This window comes from Mus caroli, unplaced genomic scaffold (assembly GCF_978045245.1).
Source record: "Mus caroli unplaced genomic scaffold, Mus_caroli_1 scaffold_15, whole genome shotgun sequence".
Lineage (NCBI taxonomy): Eukaryota > Metazoa > Chordata > Mammalia > Rodentia > Muridae > Mus > Mus caroli.
This window is the reverse complement of record NW_028227270.1, coordinates 9,692,157-9,710,583: the sequence shown is the minus strand read 5'-3', so window position 1 is coordinate 9,710,583 and position 18,427 is coordinate 9,692,157. Positions and strand designations below refer to the sequence as shown.

At 44.3% G+C, this 18,427-nt stretch overlaps 1 protein-coding gene across 1 annotated transcript in view; it reads right to left on the bottom strand.

Moving 5' to 3' along the window:
• Window positions 1–1,422: 1,422 nt before the first annotated feature.
• Window positions 1,423–18,427, bottom strand: part of Map3k1 (mitogen-activated protein kinase kinase kinase 1) — a 62,481-nt gene continuing 45,476 nt past the window's right edge. Inside the window, exons 8-20 of the mRNA XM_085830819.1 lie at window positions 18,325–18,406; window positions 17,707–17,890; window positions 14,596–14,874; window positions 12,733–12,854; window positions 11,761–11,852; window positions 11,119–11,308; window positions 9,596–10,862; window positions 9,129–9,281; window positions 8,247–8,409; window positions 6,903–7,034; window positions 5,724–5,866; window positions 4,934–5,065; window positions 1,423–3,463 (exon numbers count right to left, since the gene is read on the bottom strand). Of these exons, the coding sequence (XP_085686945.1) occupies window positions 3,314–3,463; window positions 4,934–5,065; window positions 5,724–5,866; window positions 6,903–7,034; window positions 8,247–8,409; window positions 9,129–9,281; window positions 9,596–10,862; window positions 11,119–11,308; window positions 11,761–11,852; window positions 12,733–12,854; window positions 14,596–14,874; window positions 17,707–17,890; window positions 18,325–18,406 (3,089 nt within the window). The 3' untranslated portion in view covers window positions 1,423–3,313. The remainder of the gene's footprint in view (window positions 3,464–4,933; window positions 5,066–5,723; window positions 5,867–6,902; window positions 7,035–8,246; window positions 8,410–9,128; window positions 9,282–9,595; window positions 10,863–11,118; window positions 11,309–11,760; window positions 11,853–12,732; window positions 12,855–14,595; window positions 14,875–17,706; window positions 17,891–18,324; window positions 18,407–18,427) is intronic.

The following is an 18,427-nucleotide window of genomic DNA, read 5'->3' as shown; positions in this document are numbered from 1 at the left end:
CTCCTGGGCTGAGCAGTTTACCAGTGACTTAGCCTCTGGAATGCAGACAGCTCTTGTTGATCACCTAGTATTGTAATGGTAAGCCAATCTACTAAACACCCTTGGTAATAGATATTCACTCTATTGGCTGATAGACAGAACCTTTACTAGTATGGGAGTCAGGACAGATGCTAAGCCTCAGAAACTGACATTCCATCACTGATCTCCAGCAAATAAATGACATTATATGATAAATAAATGGCTTGCCTGTCACAGCAAGCCACTGTTATTCTTTGAATATGTCATACATTTAGCTCCATCTTGTGTATCTGTCTTGCGTGGTCCTTGGAGCAGCCATTTTTCCCAAAGAGCACGGATTCCTCTGATGGACAGTAGCATTTAAAAGTTAAGCGTATCAAACATCACATGGTATCCCATTAATTTAACCTTCCTAATAGCAAAGTACCAGTTGACACATGTTAAGGAAAAAAAAATCATCATTTGGTAAGTATGAGGATAATATCTCACGCAGAGCTAAGAGCACATAGCTAAACCGGATGACAAATGGGATTTATGTGGTCTGTCGGCTATCCGGGGCTCCTCGTCTCCGCTGCACAGGAACAAATGGGCGGTGCACATCCCTTCTACCATCATGTGCCAAAAGCACGGCACTGCCTGGAGCATTTGGCCCACCTGCATGTTCCCAGCCTGACGAGGAAGCACTACTCTCAGACTGAGAGTCTCCCATAATCCACCTGTGGGTATGAAGGGTGTGAGCAGGCAGCTGAGGTGTCACCAGGGTGAAAGGCAGTGTTTTCAGAACCTTTCCATTAGTATGAGATTCCATTAAAAAAAAAAAAAAAAGCTAAAATGCCAGTTAACTTTTGTTCAAAAACTTTTATTTACTATAAAGACAAAACACCAAAATAGGTACAAATACTATAAAATTGGTTCAAAGGGGTAAAAATTTTAATTAAAATATCTTGATATATTTAAAATAACAAAGGATACATTTAAGCCAAATTTTTTTTAACCCAGAGTTTTTTTTTTTTGTTTTTGTAGCATTTGCTTACATAGTAAGGTGCTAATAGGAGTTAGCCCTTAAGCCCTGGAAGTCTTCTTAGGAGTCATAGTCACCCAGCACGTAGAATTTCATTCTGAGAGTGAACTTTGGTAGAAGAAAAATCTAGAGGACACCTGAGGTAGTAGAAACTGGAATAAACAGCAGTAGACGTTATTTACAATTCGAGTACCAAATAACATTAAAAACACAAAAATAATTACACAGTACAATTTTCAGTCCAGCTTTGATCCAAAGAAAATAAGAATATTACATCACATTGGCATCGAAAACAAAACACCACAATTACCAGCAAGCTGAGGGAACTGCAAACAAACTCAAACACAGTGGATCTTGACATCGGGGGACAGTCTGAGTTTGAAATGTGGCGGGCATGTCGATCTACACGGTAATACTGATTAGCTGAGGTCCCTCAGTTTCTACAGTTTATATTTCTGTCAGACACAGTGCTAATCTGACCAAATGATCTTCCAGTACGGTAAATGGCAAGAGTGCGTCCTTTAAAGCTTGCACATGAGAGACTTGGAAACAATCTTATTAGAATTGTGAAAATTCTAAGTAGTCAAAAAGTAAAAAGTAAAAAGAAAAAAGTCAAGTACAATACATTTAGCATTACCAAACTTCACATTTCTGTATTATTTTTAACTCTTCAAATATTGCCAATCTTTCAAAACAAAGGAATGTAAAATTTCACTAAGAAGCCCATTCACATAAAACCGCCTTTGAAAACTGTTTGCAATATTTCCCTGTAAACTTATCTTGGAACTTATTTTACTTCCAATTTGTGTTGTACATTCCAAATGTACTACATATATATATATATATAGCTTATTTAGTTTATCCTGAGTCTTTGAGAATAACCAATTCTATTTCACATTGGCTTCTGAAGAGTTAAAACTTAACATCTCAAAGTTACATTTAATAGCTAACCAGTACTTGATTTAAAAGACACACATACAAAGGGCTACCGTTTTTTTTTTTTTTTTTCCTTCCTGATTCCATGCATCTGAATTCAACTTGAGGCTAAGACAAATAGTTGTGCAAATGCCAGGAATTCGTGTATAAATGAAACTCAACTTCACTTTTCTTTCTGAGCAGTTTCTAAATGCAGAGCAAATTTAGTATTTGTTTAAAAACGCTACCAATCGGTAGATGAGTGAGTTTATCAGCCCAGTCTCATATAAAAATATCGTGCACGGCAGAAGGAAAACAGTAGTTACGTAATAATCAGCGGGGTGAGTGATGGATCGTTACAGAGAGAAAGATTTAAATGGTGTGAACTGCCTATAGGCTAGCAAAATAATATGAAATAATTCACCCAACCTTCAGACAATCTTGCCCTGCCTTGAAAGCTACATCTGAGAACACTTAGGAAAGTGAGTTTCTGCCTAACCCGCACAGTGAGGGCAGAGACTGAGTCGACGTAGCCAGTACTTTACTGCATGCCGAGAGAAGAAAGCAGAGCTCTTGCAACAGACACAGACTTAATAAACTACTTCACACCTACTTCTATTTCTTTTTTTCTGGTTTGAAGAGATCACCTTTCCCTGAATATTCAACACGAGTGAAGGTGAAGTGAAAATACAGAACCATATTTTCCAAAAAAGCCGAAATGAACAGGCCAACAGTAAAATGCACAGTGAACCACAATAAACCAGGAGCTAAAAAAAAGGGGGGGGGTCAACTGTGGGTTATAAAGAAGTTATTAACTTTAAAAACGCATGTATTTACTGCTTCTCATACACACTCTGACCCGAAAGAGCCAGGCGATGATTTTCTTTTTTTTTTTACAGCCAGTGACAAAAAACCAAAAAACCAAAACCCCCCAAAAACCTAACCCAAACGGAATTGCAGAGCCCCTGCTGTGACCACTAGATGAAATGGAAGAAGTGACACATTAAAATAGATCCTGAGCCCTCAGCTGCTAATATTGCTGAAAAAGTGCTCCAAAAATAAATTTATTCTTCTGTTCTTTAGTCATGCAAACTCCATCGCCTTCCTGGTCCCCCAGAGCCAGTCCTGTGAAAGGCACGGTGTGCAGTTCCTGCACGAGCTGTAGATGTCTGCATATCGAGCTTAGGTACAGGTCATGATTTGTCAATCACATGCTTAGGTACGGTTCCCCGCTGGCCTCGTTTCTGGCTGTTCAGTGGCGTGAGGGCCTGCGGGTTAGCGGCGTGGTCGCCCACGAGTTCTCTTTTCTCTCTCCGCATTGCATATCCTGTCTCCATTAGAGCTGATCTGAACAATTAACTACCACGTGGTACGGAAGACCGGATGTTTCAGCAGCTCTCTGGACGGAGGCCGGTCCTGAGGCTGAAGTTCTAAGCAGCGCAGCGCCACGTCTCGCAGACCCGGGGACAGGTGTGACGGGATGGACGGTGCAGTAGTTGCACTAGCAATCTGCAGGAGAGCAAACCAGAGCCCTGAGTTTCCACAGCGGCTTCCCACGCGACACAGGTGTGAACCTCATAGCCTCCCAGTCACCTACATGGTGTGGTGTGCAGTGAGTTTTTCTCCAGTGTTGGACAGATCTTAATTCTCAGCAGCAAACAATATAAACTGCTAATTTTTACTTTTTTTCCCCTTTCTTTTGATCAAGACTTAGGACAGGCTGATGGCTTGGATCTATCTCTCTGCCTCCACTTCGGGAGTACTTCAATTACAGTTGTGTGCCACCAAGCCAGGTAAGAGCTATTATCCCATAAGCAGGTAAAGGATAAATCTACATCATTTAAATCTATCTACTTTCTCATCATAGTATAAAACACTCCCTTTCCCTCACCTTAGCAAATTCATGGATGGTTATTAAAAAAATGCAAATTGATAGAAAAAAAAAAAAGAAATCCTAAAAATCTCTGACATTGAGTGAATGCACACACCCATGATCCCTTTCTGTCTAGAGACACTAAGTGGACGAACTCACATCTTACAAAAGTGACACCCTTTTTCACCTTCTCAAGTGTAACCACTTACTGTTTTTGTTTTTCCTTTACGGGGAGAGGGAAAAAAAAGCCAAACATTTCTGTTAAACACAGTTAGTTCAGGCTTTAAGTATTTTATCCATGGTGCAATGCCTGGTCCTGAGTTTGACTACACAGAATAAATTCCTTATAAGGAACACAGAGAAGTCAAAAGAAGTACACTTAAAATGTGGGGAGTGGAGCAGGGCCTGGTGATCCCAGCACTCAGGAGGCAGACATAGGCAGATCTCTGTGTTTAAGGCCAGCCAGGACGATATAGAGACCCTGTCACCCCTCTCCCCCAAATGAAACAAACTAGGGAGTCAGCTCAGTGGCTGAGACTGCTTGCTGTGCAAGCCTGATGGTAGGCCTGAGTTGGGGTCCCAGACCCCATGTAAAAAGCCAGCAGTTCTACAGAGGGATCAGATGCAGGAGAATGCCCTGGAGTAGAAGTCCTGGAGCAGTGCAGTGCAGTGCAGTGCAGTGCAGTGACCAAGGAAAGAAGCCCACCACAAGATGGAGAGTGAGGACTGGCACCTCAGGCTGTCCTCTTATCTCCATGTGACATGGCCTGCACCCCCCCTCACATGCACACACCCCCCTCACACACACACACACCCTCACACGCACACACACCCTCACACACACCCTCACACACACACACGCACACACACCCTCACACACATACACACACACACACACACACACTTACTTGGTTACAGGGAATCTGACCCCCTCTTCCGGCTTCTGCAGGCACCAGACATGCATGTGGTGCAGAGACAAACATGCAGGCCAAACATGCATGCACATAACATGACATAAAAACAGACAAAGACTGGTAGGGACAACGCCTGAGAATTTGACTTCTGCCAATTTTACTACTAAACAGTCGTTGTCCTATCATAATCACCTTAAATATCAATGCAAGATGATTGGAGTGTTTTTCTGCATTCCAAGGTGGTTTTGCACAAGCCATTTCTATAATGGCACAGCCAACACTCCATACATCACAGCTCCTACCATACTGCTGACCTCTTAGTACCTAAAAGAAAGCAGAGTTAATTTGGAAATGTGACTTACTGAAAAGAGGTCCACTTCTGATGTGTAAGTTCAGGGCAAACAGTGGCACAAACGACAATTACATGGATGGCTTGACATCTCATTAACCAGCCAAATGTCCATGTGGCACAAAGACAAACATCCCAGGGTTCAAAAGCAAACCCTCTTCTTAAACACCGGGACACAAGAGCAAATCCCCACTACACTGAACATGAAGAGCCACGAGCTCAGGTCAGGCCATATTCAGAAGTGCATCCTGTGCTAAGATGTTGACAGGCAGGGCCATCTCTGGGGCTTACCTCCCTTTGGGAGGAAGAGGTAACTTCTGTATTTCTACCACAGGCACTAACAAACCAACCCCACAATTCTGTGTTAAATTTCTGTTCAAGTAGCCTTTAAGCAATCTATAAAAACTTGTCTTTTATAATTTTGTTAAAAGACAGAAACGGGAGGGTTGGGAATAAGGATCTGAAATGGGGGCGGGTTTGGGGGGCGGGAGGTACTGTTAAAAACTAGTCTATAAGGTCACGAGCTTCCCATTCCTAAGTGCACACTGGATCCTACTGTGAAATAGTCTGGCACAGTGCTGCCACATGGACTCCACGACACTGTCCTTCTTTACACTCAAAGCCACTCCTCACCTCAGGCGCCATGAATGCAATTGTCCCCAGTAACTGTCCCTGGAACTCTCCTGCACCGGTTCCTTTTGATGCCAACCTGGCAGCAGCTCCAAAGTCTGCAATTCTCAGCCTCTGACCAGTGCTGTCAATGAGCAGGTTGGCACCTGTCAACAGAGACAGCAAATGACCCTGCGTGTTAGATCAAATGAAGACACGCTGAGAGTCCCAATGAAGCGCTGCTAATGAACTAAGACAACGTAGGTACAGCCACTGCCTCCCAGAAAGCTGCCCCCGCCTTCCTCTGCTCCATCTATGCAAGGGCACACTGGTCTTTCTAGTGTGGGTCTAACCTAAAGCCTCAGAAGGAAAGTCTGAAGATCAAAATCATAAGGCCCATGGAGATAGAGGAATAAGCTTAAAGACCCCATAAAGCCAGGATTCAAAACCCTTTAAACGATGATTTCAGCTAAATCTATCCAGACTTCCAATTTTGGTTCAGTTTACATGTTAAGGCCAAGGCTTGTTGACTGATACTAACATAGGCCAATTCAAAAATATATGCTTATTTTATAATCACAGTTTAATTAAAGTTTGTATCACAACAGCACTTCAAAACATTGTTAAATACTCAAGATATTCACAAAAGAAAATCCAGCCGGGCAGTGGTGGCGCACACCTTTAGTCCTAACACTTGGGAGGCAGAGGTGGGCAGATTTCTGAGTTCGAGGCTAGCCTGGTCTACAGAGTGAGTTCCAGGACAGTCAGGGCTACACAGAGAAACCCTGTCTCCAAAAACCAAAAACCAAAAACCTAAAAAAAAAAAAAAAAAAAAATCCAGGTTGCCTTTAATAAATAAAAATCAAAGCTGCAAGATCAGGCAGGATTTTCGTAAGTTTATGATACACAAATTATCTAAGAAAAAACCAAGAGCAGCGGTCTTCTGTGGATACCCTGTAAGCCAAGATGGGGGACGAGGAGGCCTCCTCGGTCTTACACGTCCTGCCAAGTCACAGCCTTGTGGTACGGAACACACTGTGCTAATGAGGACGGTAGAGTGACTCGTAAGGGTCCTTTTGGCTCTAATAATCATAGGGTTATTTAATCCGAGACTTAGAAACCTGTGTTAGACACCGCCAAGGGTCAAGTTTTAAAATGACATTCGTCTTCTTGCCATCCCTAGAAAATGGTTAGGATCCGTACCTTTGACGTCTCTGTGAATGATCTGGTTCTCGTGGAGATAGGAAAGGCCACGGAGTAACTGCTCAGTGTAGTTAATGACGACTGACTCCTTGAAAGCTCCGTATTTACTCAAGAGGTGAGCCACAGACCCTCCTGGAAGACAGGCAGAACGGTGAGCCCGGCTTCTTTTTTTTTTTTTTTTTTAGATTTATTTATTTATTATATGTAAGTACACTGTAGCTGTCTTCAGACACTCCAGAAGAGGGCGCCAGATCTCGTTGCGGATGGTTGTGAGCCACCATGTGGTTGCTGGGATTTGAACTCTGGGGTGCTCTTACCCACTGAGCCATCTCACCAGCCCGAGCCCGGCTTCTTAACGCTCTAGCTTCTCAGGCCGACAAGATGAGCTCGTATGAAATGGTATGCTCATAGCCCGCGTTCAAAGTCCAGCTGATTTCCTCTATCAAAACTGTACACTGTGGCCTCAGCATAGGCCCGCTATCTTAGCCCAACTGATGAGCTTCGGGGTCAGAGAGAGACTGTATCCCAACAAAGGTGGAGAGTGACGGAGGTACACACCGTCTCAGACCTCTGACATCTGCACGCACACGGGCACACTAGTAAGCACATACAAACATGAACTAGAGATGCACTCTCAAACCATACGAGCACTTAACAACTGGCTGGATAACCTAGGCGTCCTAGCTGGAGTCACTGTTACATAGATTATAGAAGTGAACTCCATCTATGTTCAAGAGAGGGAGGTTTAACTTTGTGTCCCGGTGCTGTTTTATCTTCAGTTAAGTTTTCAAATTAAACATGAATTTATTTAGGTTTGCTTATTTATTTGAGACAGACTCTCACCTATTATGGCTCAGGCCATACCCCCCTTGGACCAACCACCCTTCTGCCTTGGCCTCTTGAGTACACTGCCTGCAGGCCCAGGTCCCGCTTAGTAACTTTATTTATATTGTTAGGAACATTCTTACAGGAACATAATCTATACAATTAGTGATGACTATTAAAGAGAAACATGGGATTTAAACAAGCCAGATTTTTTTTGGGGAAAAAAAATTCTTCTACACCAAGCCCTAAAATCACTCTTAAGAAGGGTTGCTGAGCTGGGGACCACAGCTCGGTGCCAGAGAACTTGCCTAGCACGGACAAGGTCTGGGCTCCATTCTAAGTACAACAAAACAAAACAGCAAGATGAAAAATTTTAATATTTACTAGATTTAAAATACAGTATTTTTTGTGGATAGCTTTATATTAGGAGTGGTTTGTTTTTAGAGACCTAACGTATTGATAAGTGAGGCATCCGGTCACTTGTGGGCACGCAGGACCCTCTTCAGAGAGCGCACATACCCGCCATCCACTCAATGAACAGGTTGTAGTTGCTCTTCTCGCACGTGGCCCCCAGCATCCTGATGATGTTTGGATGGTTGAGGTGGCCCATCATCCGGATCTCTTCCCTCAACGCTTCCACCACCTCCTCCTGCTCCGAGGATGTGTTTCTGACGTACGTCACCTGTTTCCACAGACACGTTAACGGGGTTTTGAGTTTTACTGCTCTTAAATTTTTGAACCGATCTGATGTAAAACGAACAAATCCAAACTATCTCCCACGTTGGCAGCAAGTGGCATTTACCCTCCTGGATGCCGTGTGCTTTATAAACACAGCAACTCAACATGGAAGACGAGTCAGATAATGCTACACAAGAAGAATATAGCTTAGTGAGCTGTAGATCAGAAAAATGACCTAAGGGGAGTGTGCTGTAGCCAAGACTCTGACTGTACAGAACAGTCAAGAACAAGAAAAGCCAATGACAGAGGAACAACCAGCGTGACTTTAAACTGGGAAGTCATTATTTCTGCACCCTGGTGAGTATGCAAGATCATTAGAGGAGGGGAAAGCACAGACATCGTCACACAGGATCTTACAGTGACCAGCTTCAACTTTTAAAAGGAGTTCATGTTTGTGCCACTTCTGGCAACATCTACCTTGAGTCTGAAGCTTTTCCAAACTGTCAAGTGTGGCTGCAAAACCCTGTATTTCTACCTCTAGGAAAGCAGAGGCAAGAGGGTCCCAAGCTCCAGGCCAGCCTGGGCTACGTGATGCTTCCAAAACCAAACCCACACCTCTAACACCGAAGCCCTAGGATACTGGCACTTCATCCTTTGAGTTCGCAGTTGTACACGCATCATTTCATAATTTGAACAATCTCACCCTGTGCTCCCAATACCAACCTGCTTCACAGCCATTAAAGTTCCAGTCCCCACATCTTGTGCTTGGTAACAGGAAGAAAACGCTCCGAGGCCTATCTGCTGACCTTTCAGCCATTCAGCGTCTTCCCTGTAAGGTTGCTTCGCTTTGGTATGGCCTGGAAGAGTTTCTGGTGTCTGAATAGTAAACAAAGAATCATTTTACTGTTAAAAGAACAAGATTGTATGAGAGAAGACTGAGAAAATACTGTTGTAATTCCCACGCCATGCATGAATCTGACCTCTGAACGGACACTGTTAACAACCAGTTATCAAGTGTGTAAGTGACAGTCATTTCAGAACCGGCCAGAAGTATCTCAGATAGGCTGAGTGCTGCTACTGCAGAGACTCAAAATCATTGCCACTTGATTATGCACAAAACCCACTCACATCTGTCTTCCTAGTAGACGTTAACGTGAGCTTTCCCAGGGCCGTGAAGGTTTTATACTCACATCTTGCTGAAGGATGATAATATCTTCTCCATTTTCCACCTGCAGCTGAGGGACGATGGGGAGGGCATCCTGAGACGCTGACATCGCCATGGCGATCGCTAAAGCCTCCTCTTCTTCAGCTTCCATCTTTTCTTTGCACTTTTGATTATGATTGACGTCATCTTTGTAGGTGTCGTCATTTTCGGCCTTTTCCGGAGAGAGGACGGCGACTTCGGACTTGAAAGTGACTGTTGTGTCACTTGAAGGCATGGATGCTTCAAGAAGGTCCTCGATGCTGGAGTTGAGCTCGGTGTTCACATCTAACCTGCACTTGTCCTCCACTGGCGTGAACACCGTCTCATCGCTGGGTATGACAGCGTTGCCACTGTTGCTGCCGCCGCCAAAGCTGTCATCACACCCGGAAGCACTGCTCAGATCAAGTGTCATGCTACTTTTTGTGGCATCCCCTAGTTTGCTTGTACTGCCCGGGACGGGTCGGGATGGCTTTGGCCTGTGTATGTTACTGGAGGGTGGGGGTCTTGACTGAGTAAAGACTGGGGAGAGTTTGTCTGAGTCTCGATGTTCAGAGCAGTTCCTCTGGAACTGTAGAGAAAACTTGCGCTGTGTTTGAGGAGATGCGGAAGGTATTTTGCAGGGAACAAATGCCTGGGGTCTGTGCTTAGAAATATCTGTTACAGAGCCAGCTGGGACAGATGGGGCAGAGGAACAAGGGGCTGATGTTGCTGGGAACATTAACTGAGCATGAGACAAGGGGGAGGAGTTCCAACACTGACTGTGGGGTCTGCCTTTTGTTTGAACCGTTGGCTTTGGTTGTTCCGTTGTTGTTGAGCTGGGAAGTCCTACAGAGACGCCGGCCAGTCTGTCAGAAATGTCCTCCGAGCTGGCACTCAGTCTCGTAGCACTTAACCCTTTTCCAGTTTTCTCTCTATGGACTGTGGGCTCAAGGGAGCTGTTTTCTAGACAGCTGGCGGGGGCCAGCGCCTGCAAGCTGTCCTGTTGCCCATCCACAGTGTCCTCCGCACCCAGCTGGATGACCTCGGCAATTTCTACCTCGTCCGCGATAGCCATCAGACGCCGGCGCATCCTGGTGAAGTGGGTGGAGCCAGAAGCGTTAAGCATGGTTACCAGCTTGGAAAACACGGCGGGCACTGCAGTCACCATCCTGGCAGAGCTCAGATATATCCTCCGAGAGAGCTTGCCGACCATCGAGTGGGAATTGTCAATGGATTGCAAGGCAAAGGCTAAGAGGGAGAGCAGCTTCTTATACCTGGAGGGAAACCGAGGCAGGACACCTTCAATGACTGGAAAAGCTCAAATGAACAGAAAATAATGCACAATTTTCAAAAGGCAATGTGTAGCCTGCCCTTGTACACAGAAACCATTTTGGTATGAAGAACTTGTAAATGTTTAAGTAGCCCCGTCTCCAGGCTTCTATGCTACTCAAATATGAGGGTTATCAGTCTACCACTGCAGGATGTGTGAGCAAGAAGGAAGAGACAGGTTCTGGTTTCTACAAGAATTACCTGATTTCGACAGGCTCAGCTTGTGAGACATCGGTACTGACAATGTGAGGATAGAACTCAGCAGGAAATTCCAACAGCAACCTGTCTATAAGACAGAGGCGACCCAGCAGTTCTTGCCAGTTGTTTGATTCAGCTTGGTTTCCAAGGATACAACTTAAGACGTAATCGACACCACCGACCCCGATGGACCCTACAGAAGGAGAGATAAATGGTGGGACAAGAGCATTGTAAAACTCTAAGACGAAACACGAGTAAGTAATGGGAAGGCTCACAGAAACCTTCCGGATTATATTAGTCTCAAGGACTTCTCTTAGATTCATCCCTACTTTTTTTTTTTTAAAGATTTATTTATTTATTATATGTAAGTACACTGTAGCTGTCTTCAGACATTCCAGAAGAGGGCACCAGATCTCGTTACGGATGGTTGTGAGCCACCATGTGGTTGCTGGGAGTTGAACTCTGGACCTTCAGAAGAGCAGTCGGGTGCTCTTACCCACTGAGCCATCTCACCAGCCCACATCCCTACTTTTAACACAGCTGATTGAATCAATTTACTAAATTACTTCAACAACAGTCTTAGGAGACATGTTAGGTCAAGAAAACAATAAATTGTGCTCATTATTTTAAAGTAGAAGTAATTACCAGCTTTAAGTATTTCTCTCCCGACCGCCAGCTCTCCTGCTTGGCCCTTGCAGAGTTCCAGCACTGTAGATATGGACAGCTGACTCGTGCGGCTACAAAGAAACGAAAGCAACCTTACCCTCAGATACTGGGTCAACAACTCCCCTGATGAGCTGCAAATGTCATGAAATCTCTCTACAGTGTTTCTTATGTTCTCAATTGTTCAAGCAAATACCCAGGGTAAGCAACCCAGAGTTCCAGAAAATGGGCTATGTAAGACATGCCATCTAAACCAGCCTCAGATTTGAAAAACAAGATTTTCCCTGCGTATTTACAAACTCTCTACAAGGTTAACTTATAACTCAGGCAGAATAGGCACGAGAAGGTGAACAGGGTGGCCGCAGAAGCAAGCAAGGGAGACTGAGCTGCTCTGCCGCTCGAATCGTGCGGATGGAGAGAAGCAATGGCTCGACCCTAGCTCCCAGGGCTTACTAAATCAAAGGGAGCTTTGCTGTCCATGGATGTAAGCGTCATGGCCTACGCTCACGTTCACTGCTACCGCTCTGCGTTTCTCTCAGTTTTGAAGACTACTATGTGAAGATGCGAAACTTGAAAACCAGTTAAAACCTCTTATTACAATAAACTTCCATTAAATTAAAAGTACTGGAAGAGGACCCTTTGCTGGTGGTTCCTATGAGGCGGAGGCAGGTATAACGGTGTAAGTTTACTCCTGGTGGTTCTATATGCCAGCTAGTGTTCCTGTCACTGGGTCTTTGCATGAAGAATGCTTTGAACACAGTACTTTAGATGAACAGGTCCACGCAGTTTGCTAGCCTGGCTGTTACTTGCCATTGGGGTTTCTTTCCTTAGCCCTTACAAGCTTGAGGTCCTATGTTGTCATTTCAGAGTTCATATTACAAAGTGGTGTTCAAAGACTTGCTAACGCGGATGTATCAAGGCCTGAGTGTGAGGTATTCTGAAGCGAGGCCATACCTGTTGGCATCTGCACACTTGACAAGGATAGTGTCTACAACTGGCCGGAGGAGTCTCTGAAGTTTGATTCTTTCTGCCAGACTGTGGCAAGGAGTGTATACCAGCATGGCTCTCAATGTTTTCTGGGGAGAAAAAAACCCTGAAGGTCAGTTTAACCACATTCAAAATGCATCAAAGAAAATGGCCTAAGCTGAGCCAAGCTGGGAAAACAAGTAATAACAGGAATGGATAACTGGGGCTGTTCAAACCAAAGCAGCAGCGAGTGACTTAAACCAGAGTTGGAATCTCTGACATCTCCAAGGCCAGACTTCCTTGGCTCCTCCCAGTTCAACCGGCACAGTTAGTGTTCTAGATGTGAGGGGCTTTGAAGTCACTGAATTCTGACCTAAACTTATACTTGTGGCCGTTCATGCTTCTTAAAAGGGAGATTCACTAGACCTGACTGGTAAATTGTGTTAGAAAAAAAGATTACAAGAGGTAGCTTAAACAGATTAGGTGAGAAATCATGCCAGCGAGACGGTTCAGCGACCACTGGCACTTGTCACTAAACGTGACAGACTTGGGTTTGACCTCCAGAACACACACAGACGGAACTACATGGCTTCTGCAAGTGGTCCTCTGATTTTCACATGGGTACCCCATCCCTCTTCCTCTTTTTCTTCCTTCCATCCCATCTGTATATCTATCTATCCATCTATCATCTGTCTGTCTAATTTATAAGAATTACTCCCAAGGCAGGTATTCTAAGCTGAGGATGGCTTTGAGCTCTGGGGGTCACTGGCAGTGCCTGAAGACAAGCTTCGTGTTTTCCCTCTCATGACAGACAGCGATGGGGGTTTAACGCTGCTAGCCGTCTAGTGCTTAGAAGCTGAGGTGCTCAACATCCTACAGCGACAGCAGCTCTGGTGTCCCTGCCCCAGGTCTGCCCAACCACAACACTGCTGAGATTGAGAAACAAGGCTCCAAGATGGGGTCTCCAAATGGCGAAGGTCAAACTAGCCTGTGCATCGCCTTTCTATCATGCTACCCTGCTCCTGGAAGACAAGTGGTTGCGGTCAACTGAGAAAGTCTACATCTACTGCATGTGCCACAGATAGCGCCAACTGTCAATTTGACAGACTCTGGGATTACACATGGCCTGGGCCTCTGCACCCATGTTGGGGACTGTCCTGATTTTCCTAACCTATGTGGTGAGCATCTGAACTGTGGCCAGGATTTGGTTATGTAAGCAGAAGACGCAGAGCCATGTATTAGTGTGGACACACTTGTCTTTCCCTGCTTCTTGACAGGATGCAATGTGGCCAGCTTCCAGAAATTTCTGAGACAGCGGACTATATTTTGGAATTGTGACCCAGAGAACAAACCTCTTTTCTCTGTAAGTTTCTTCTGCTGGGGTGTTTTATCAGTGACAGGGAGGAACTGAGGCATCATGGGGGCCATTTTCCATAAAAAGCCTCTGAATTTTCTCACAATATGAAGACCAACTTAACTGCCGACGCTCCCCTTTCTCCTTTCAAGGGCTGGATTCATGGCTTAGCATTACCATACATGCCATCAAGAAGTTTTAACTTGGCCATATGTGATGCAGTCATATAGTCAAGAAAATATATGAACAGCAAGACATTACTACCAGATGGTAGAAAAGCAAACAGTGCATAAGAAATCATGAGTATATCAAGATCAGTAAAGTTATATGAACAGACAAAATGAAATACTGCAATTTCTTAGGAGTATGGGATAAAAAAATTTTGGATTTTTCTAAAGTTAAGGTAGAGAAGATTTGTTTTTTTATAACTGATATCTACAAAAGACCAAAGAAAGAAAACTCATAAATAAAATATGGTTATGGAATAAAATACTTACTAAAGCAGCAACGTACACTTTGTAGACAGGGTCAGCGCAGACTATAGACAGGACACTGCAGCACGCCTCCACCACATCCCCTGAGATGCTGGGCTGGGAGGACCCGCTGGCCGCTCCCGCACTTAAGCTGCCCCCACTGCCGCCTCCAGAGTTTCCAGTGCTCTCCCCGTTTGCCAACAACAGGGCCCCACTAACGTCGTGGGAAAGACGCCTCAGGGCCATTTCCCTTACGTTCCAGTTTCTAGAGAATAAGCAGCCAACGAGCTCCATTCCAAACACCTGAATCAAGCAAACACAACGGGATGAGAAATAAGGGAACCCACGCTGTATTAACAAGTTTCTGATGATTACAGAAAACATGGCCACCTCTCAAGTCTTTACTGTATCTGACAGATACTTGTAATTGTCAATGTTTTCCTAGTGAGGAATTACTATACACACATTCTGTGTGGACACATGGATGCACATGTATATGTGTGGAGGGCAGGGGTCAGTTTCAGGAGTTGTTCTCGGGAGGTGTCCACTTCTCTCTCTCTCTCTCTTTTTTTCTCTTTGGAGATGGGCTCTTCTATCAGGCTAACTAGGCCAGGTTGGCTGGCCACTGAGCTGGGATTGCGAGTACATCAACACACCCAGCTTTCTATAGCATGCTGGACACTATACTCAGACTCCCGTTCTTAAATGGCAAACACTTAGTGTAAACAGCAGAACTTAGTGTGGACAGCTGATCGGCATAGCGCACTATAGCCTAGAACTCCTGGACTCAAGCAATCCTCCTGTCTCAGCCTCCCAAGTAGCAGACTCTGGAGGTCATTTCGTCCATAGTCACAGCCGTCCAAACTCTGCTCTCTGCCTCTGCTCCCTTTTCTCCACTCACGTCGATGGCCAATAGCATCCAGGGAGAAATGGGGGGTCACACCCTAGTTCCCTGACTGTCAAATTCATGGGACTTAGAAACTTATGGGAATGGCTGTTGAGAGCTTTCCAGATTATGTTAATTGAGGCGGGGGACCTAGCGTAAATGTGCTAAGCACCAGCTTGTGGGCTGAGTGAGGAGAAATAAGCTCTTCTCTTCTGCTTCCTGTCTATGGATGCAGTGTGACTCTAGCTCCTCCTGTCATGCCTTTCCCCATGGTTAGCTGCATCCCTTCAGTTGTAAGTTGAAACACATTCTTCCCTCTATCGTTACTTCTTCCAGGTAATTGGCCACAAAAACAATAAAAATCACTAAAGCACTGCAGCACTTAGTCTGAAACGCTCATTACTCCAACACTTAGAGCACAACATACCTTCAGACTCAAGTTTGATTGGTAACCATGGGAACTAACACTGAATAACTTCGAGTAAGTTCTAATAACTAGGTAGCTTCATTTTCATAGTTTGCTTTATGCTTAAAAATACTAAAACCTGGGCTGGAAAGATGACTCTGCGGTTAAGAGCACTGACTGCTCTTCCAGGGGTCCTGAGTTCAATTCCCAGCAACCACATGGTGGCTCACAACCATCTGTAATGGGATCCGATGCCCTCTTCTGGTGTGTCTGAGGGTAGCTATAGTGTACTCACATATATAAAACAAATAAATCTTAAAACAAAACACTAAAACTGAGAGAGAAAAAAAGAGAAAAACTATAAAGAACTCCAAATATATTCTTGATTAAAATACTTTATAGAGAAGGAAGCAAAGGTTTTATAAAAAAAAAAAGGAAAAAAAGCAGGAAAAGCAGTGGTGTGGAGACTTCAAGTCAGAATATTTTTCTTAAGAGATAAAAGCCACAGAAATTTATGTTATTTTTGGCCTGTAGGAAAAGGTGAAGCAGGTGGGACCAGAAGAGAAAGGTGAGACTAAAGAATGCTTTGTTTAAACTAACAAAGGGCAATGATATAGCAGAGTTGATGTTTGTGTGGCTACAGCATCAGGCCCCAAACCTCCTCTACAGGAGAATTGTAAATGGTATCAACCTCATGACCAATTAGCAAAAAGTAAGCTTAATGTCTAAGATGACGTATATACGTGAAAACTTCTAAATATGAGAGGTAAGTTTAACCCAATTCTGGGCTGGGGAACAAGTTCTGATGTATTTACATGTGTTCTGTTACCAAGAAACTCTAAGGAGAATAAACCAGCAAGACCCTCGAGCTTCCTGCACTGCTTCAGTTAATCAACCTTCCATGATGTCCTAAGATAAAGCAAAACACAGCCGGTGACAGCCTCAAAACAGTGGCATCTAATGGCTGAGAATAGACAAGGAGATGTGCCTCTCCGCAGGATACTGCTCACAAACCAGATGGAAGAATTAAGCTGTGCCTATAAATTCTGTGGATTTTATCAGATTGGTAAGGAGCGGGTGGTTAACAGGAAGAGTACATTTCAAGACCGCAGAAGGAGGAGCCGCGAAGCTGAAAGGCAGCCTTTTTCTATCAGAGCCATTGGATGATTTAAGATGCCTCACAAACAGCCCAGCACCCAGAGCCTGCCAACTAGCCACGTGGTGCTTATCTGACCTCACTCCTATCTCACTATACTATCTACTGGAAGCACTGGCTATAGATCCTACATTTGAAAATAGTACAGTAAGCATTCAAGTGACCATGAAAATAATTTATAAGTTGGCCAACCAAAACCTAAGTTCACGGAGGATGAAAAACTATTCTGAGGAGGTAAAGGCAACCAAAAAACCCAAACCTGAGAAATCCGAGTCCTCATGTGTCCTCTCACCAAGTGCCCTGCTGTGTACCAGGGTGACACAGAAGGGGGAAACTGGGTTTACACAGCAGGAAACAGGCGCACAGCAGACACACTTGCCAGGAACGGGGATTACACGGGGGGAAGTCAGCTCTGAAGGGCGGCACCTCCCCCCCTTGCACAGCCTCTTACGTATGTTAGGTTAGGAAGAGACACGGGAGATAGGTGAAACTACAAAGGAACTTTAAAGTGTAGGCTGTGCAACGTGAATATAGAAAATAATAACCCAGAAGCCAGATTTAAGGTTTTAGCATGCTAGGAGTCACACAAGGCAAGTGCTTCCCTAAATCAGAAACAGCTGAGGGACGGGGACAAACACGGGACATGGCCAACAGGACTCTCTGGGAATTACATAAAGGGATACCTACCTGAATCCATGGCTCGGCCAAATCTTTGTAAGCGGAAGGAATCTGCTGGGTTCCAAAATGAGTAAGGTTAAAACTGCTCTCCTGATTCCTCCGCTGTGATCCGGCCACGGGCTGCTGCGGGGAGGATGGCTGCTGGACAGCTCGCAGGGAGGCGGGGGACTCCACGGGGCTTGATAACTCATGGCTAAAATGAAAAATAACAAAACTTAGCTGCAAGATATTAACAGATATAAGTCCCCCCATTTATTTATTAATTTATTTATTGATAACTCATGGCTAAAATGAAAAATAACAAAACTTAGCTGCAAGATATTAACAGATATAAGTCCCTTATTTATTTATTTATTTATTTATTGATAACTCATGGCTAAAATGAAAAATAACAAAACTTAGCCGCAAGATATTAACAGATATAAGTCCCCTCATTCATTCATTCATTTATTCATTTATTTATTGGGACCAGGTTTGCTGTAGCTCAGGCTAGCCTTGAACCCACGATCCTCCTGCCTCAGCTCCACCAAGAGCTGGGATTACAGGTGTGTACTACCATGAAGGCCTAGAGGACATCATTTTAATTTTTTGTTGAACATATACAAATCAGATATTCAAAATTACTACCTGTAGAAGTCATGGGATCTCCACTTAGATCTACAAAGGGGACATATTAGAGGCTCTCTATTTCTTCTACACTCTTCCGCCCCTGAAAAATATAAAGGAAAAA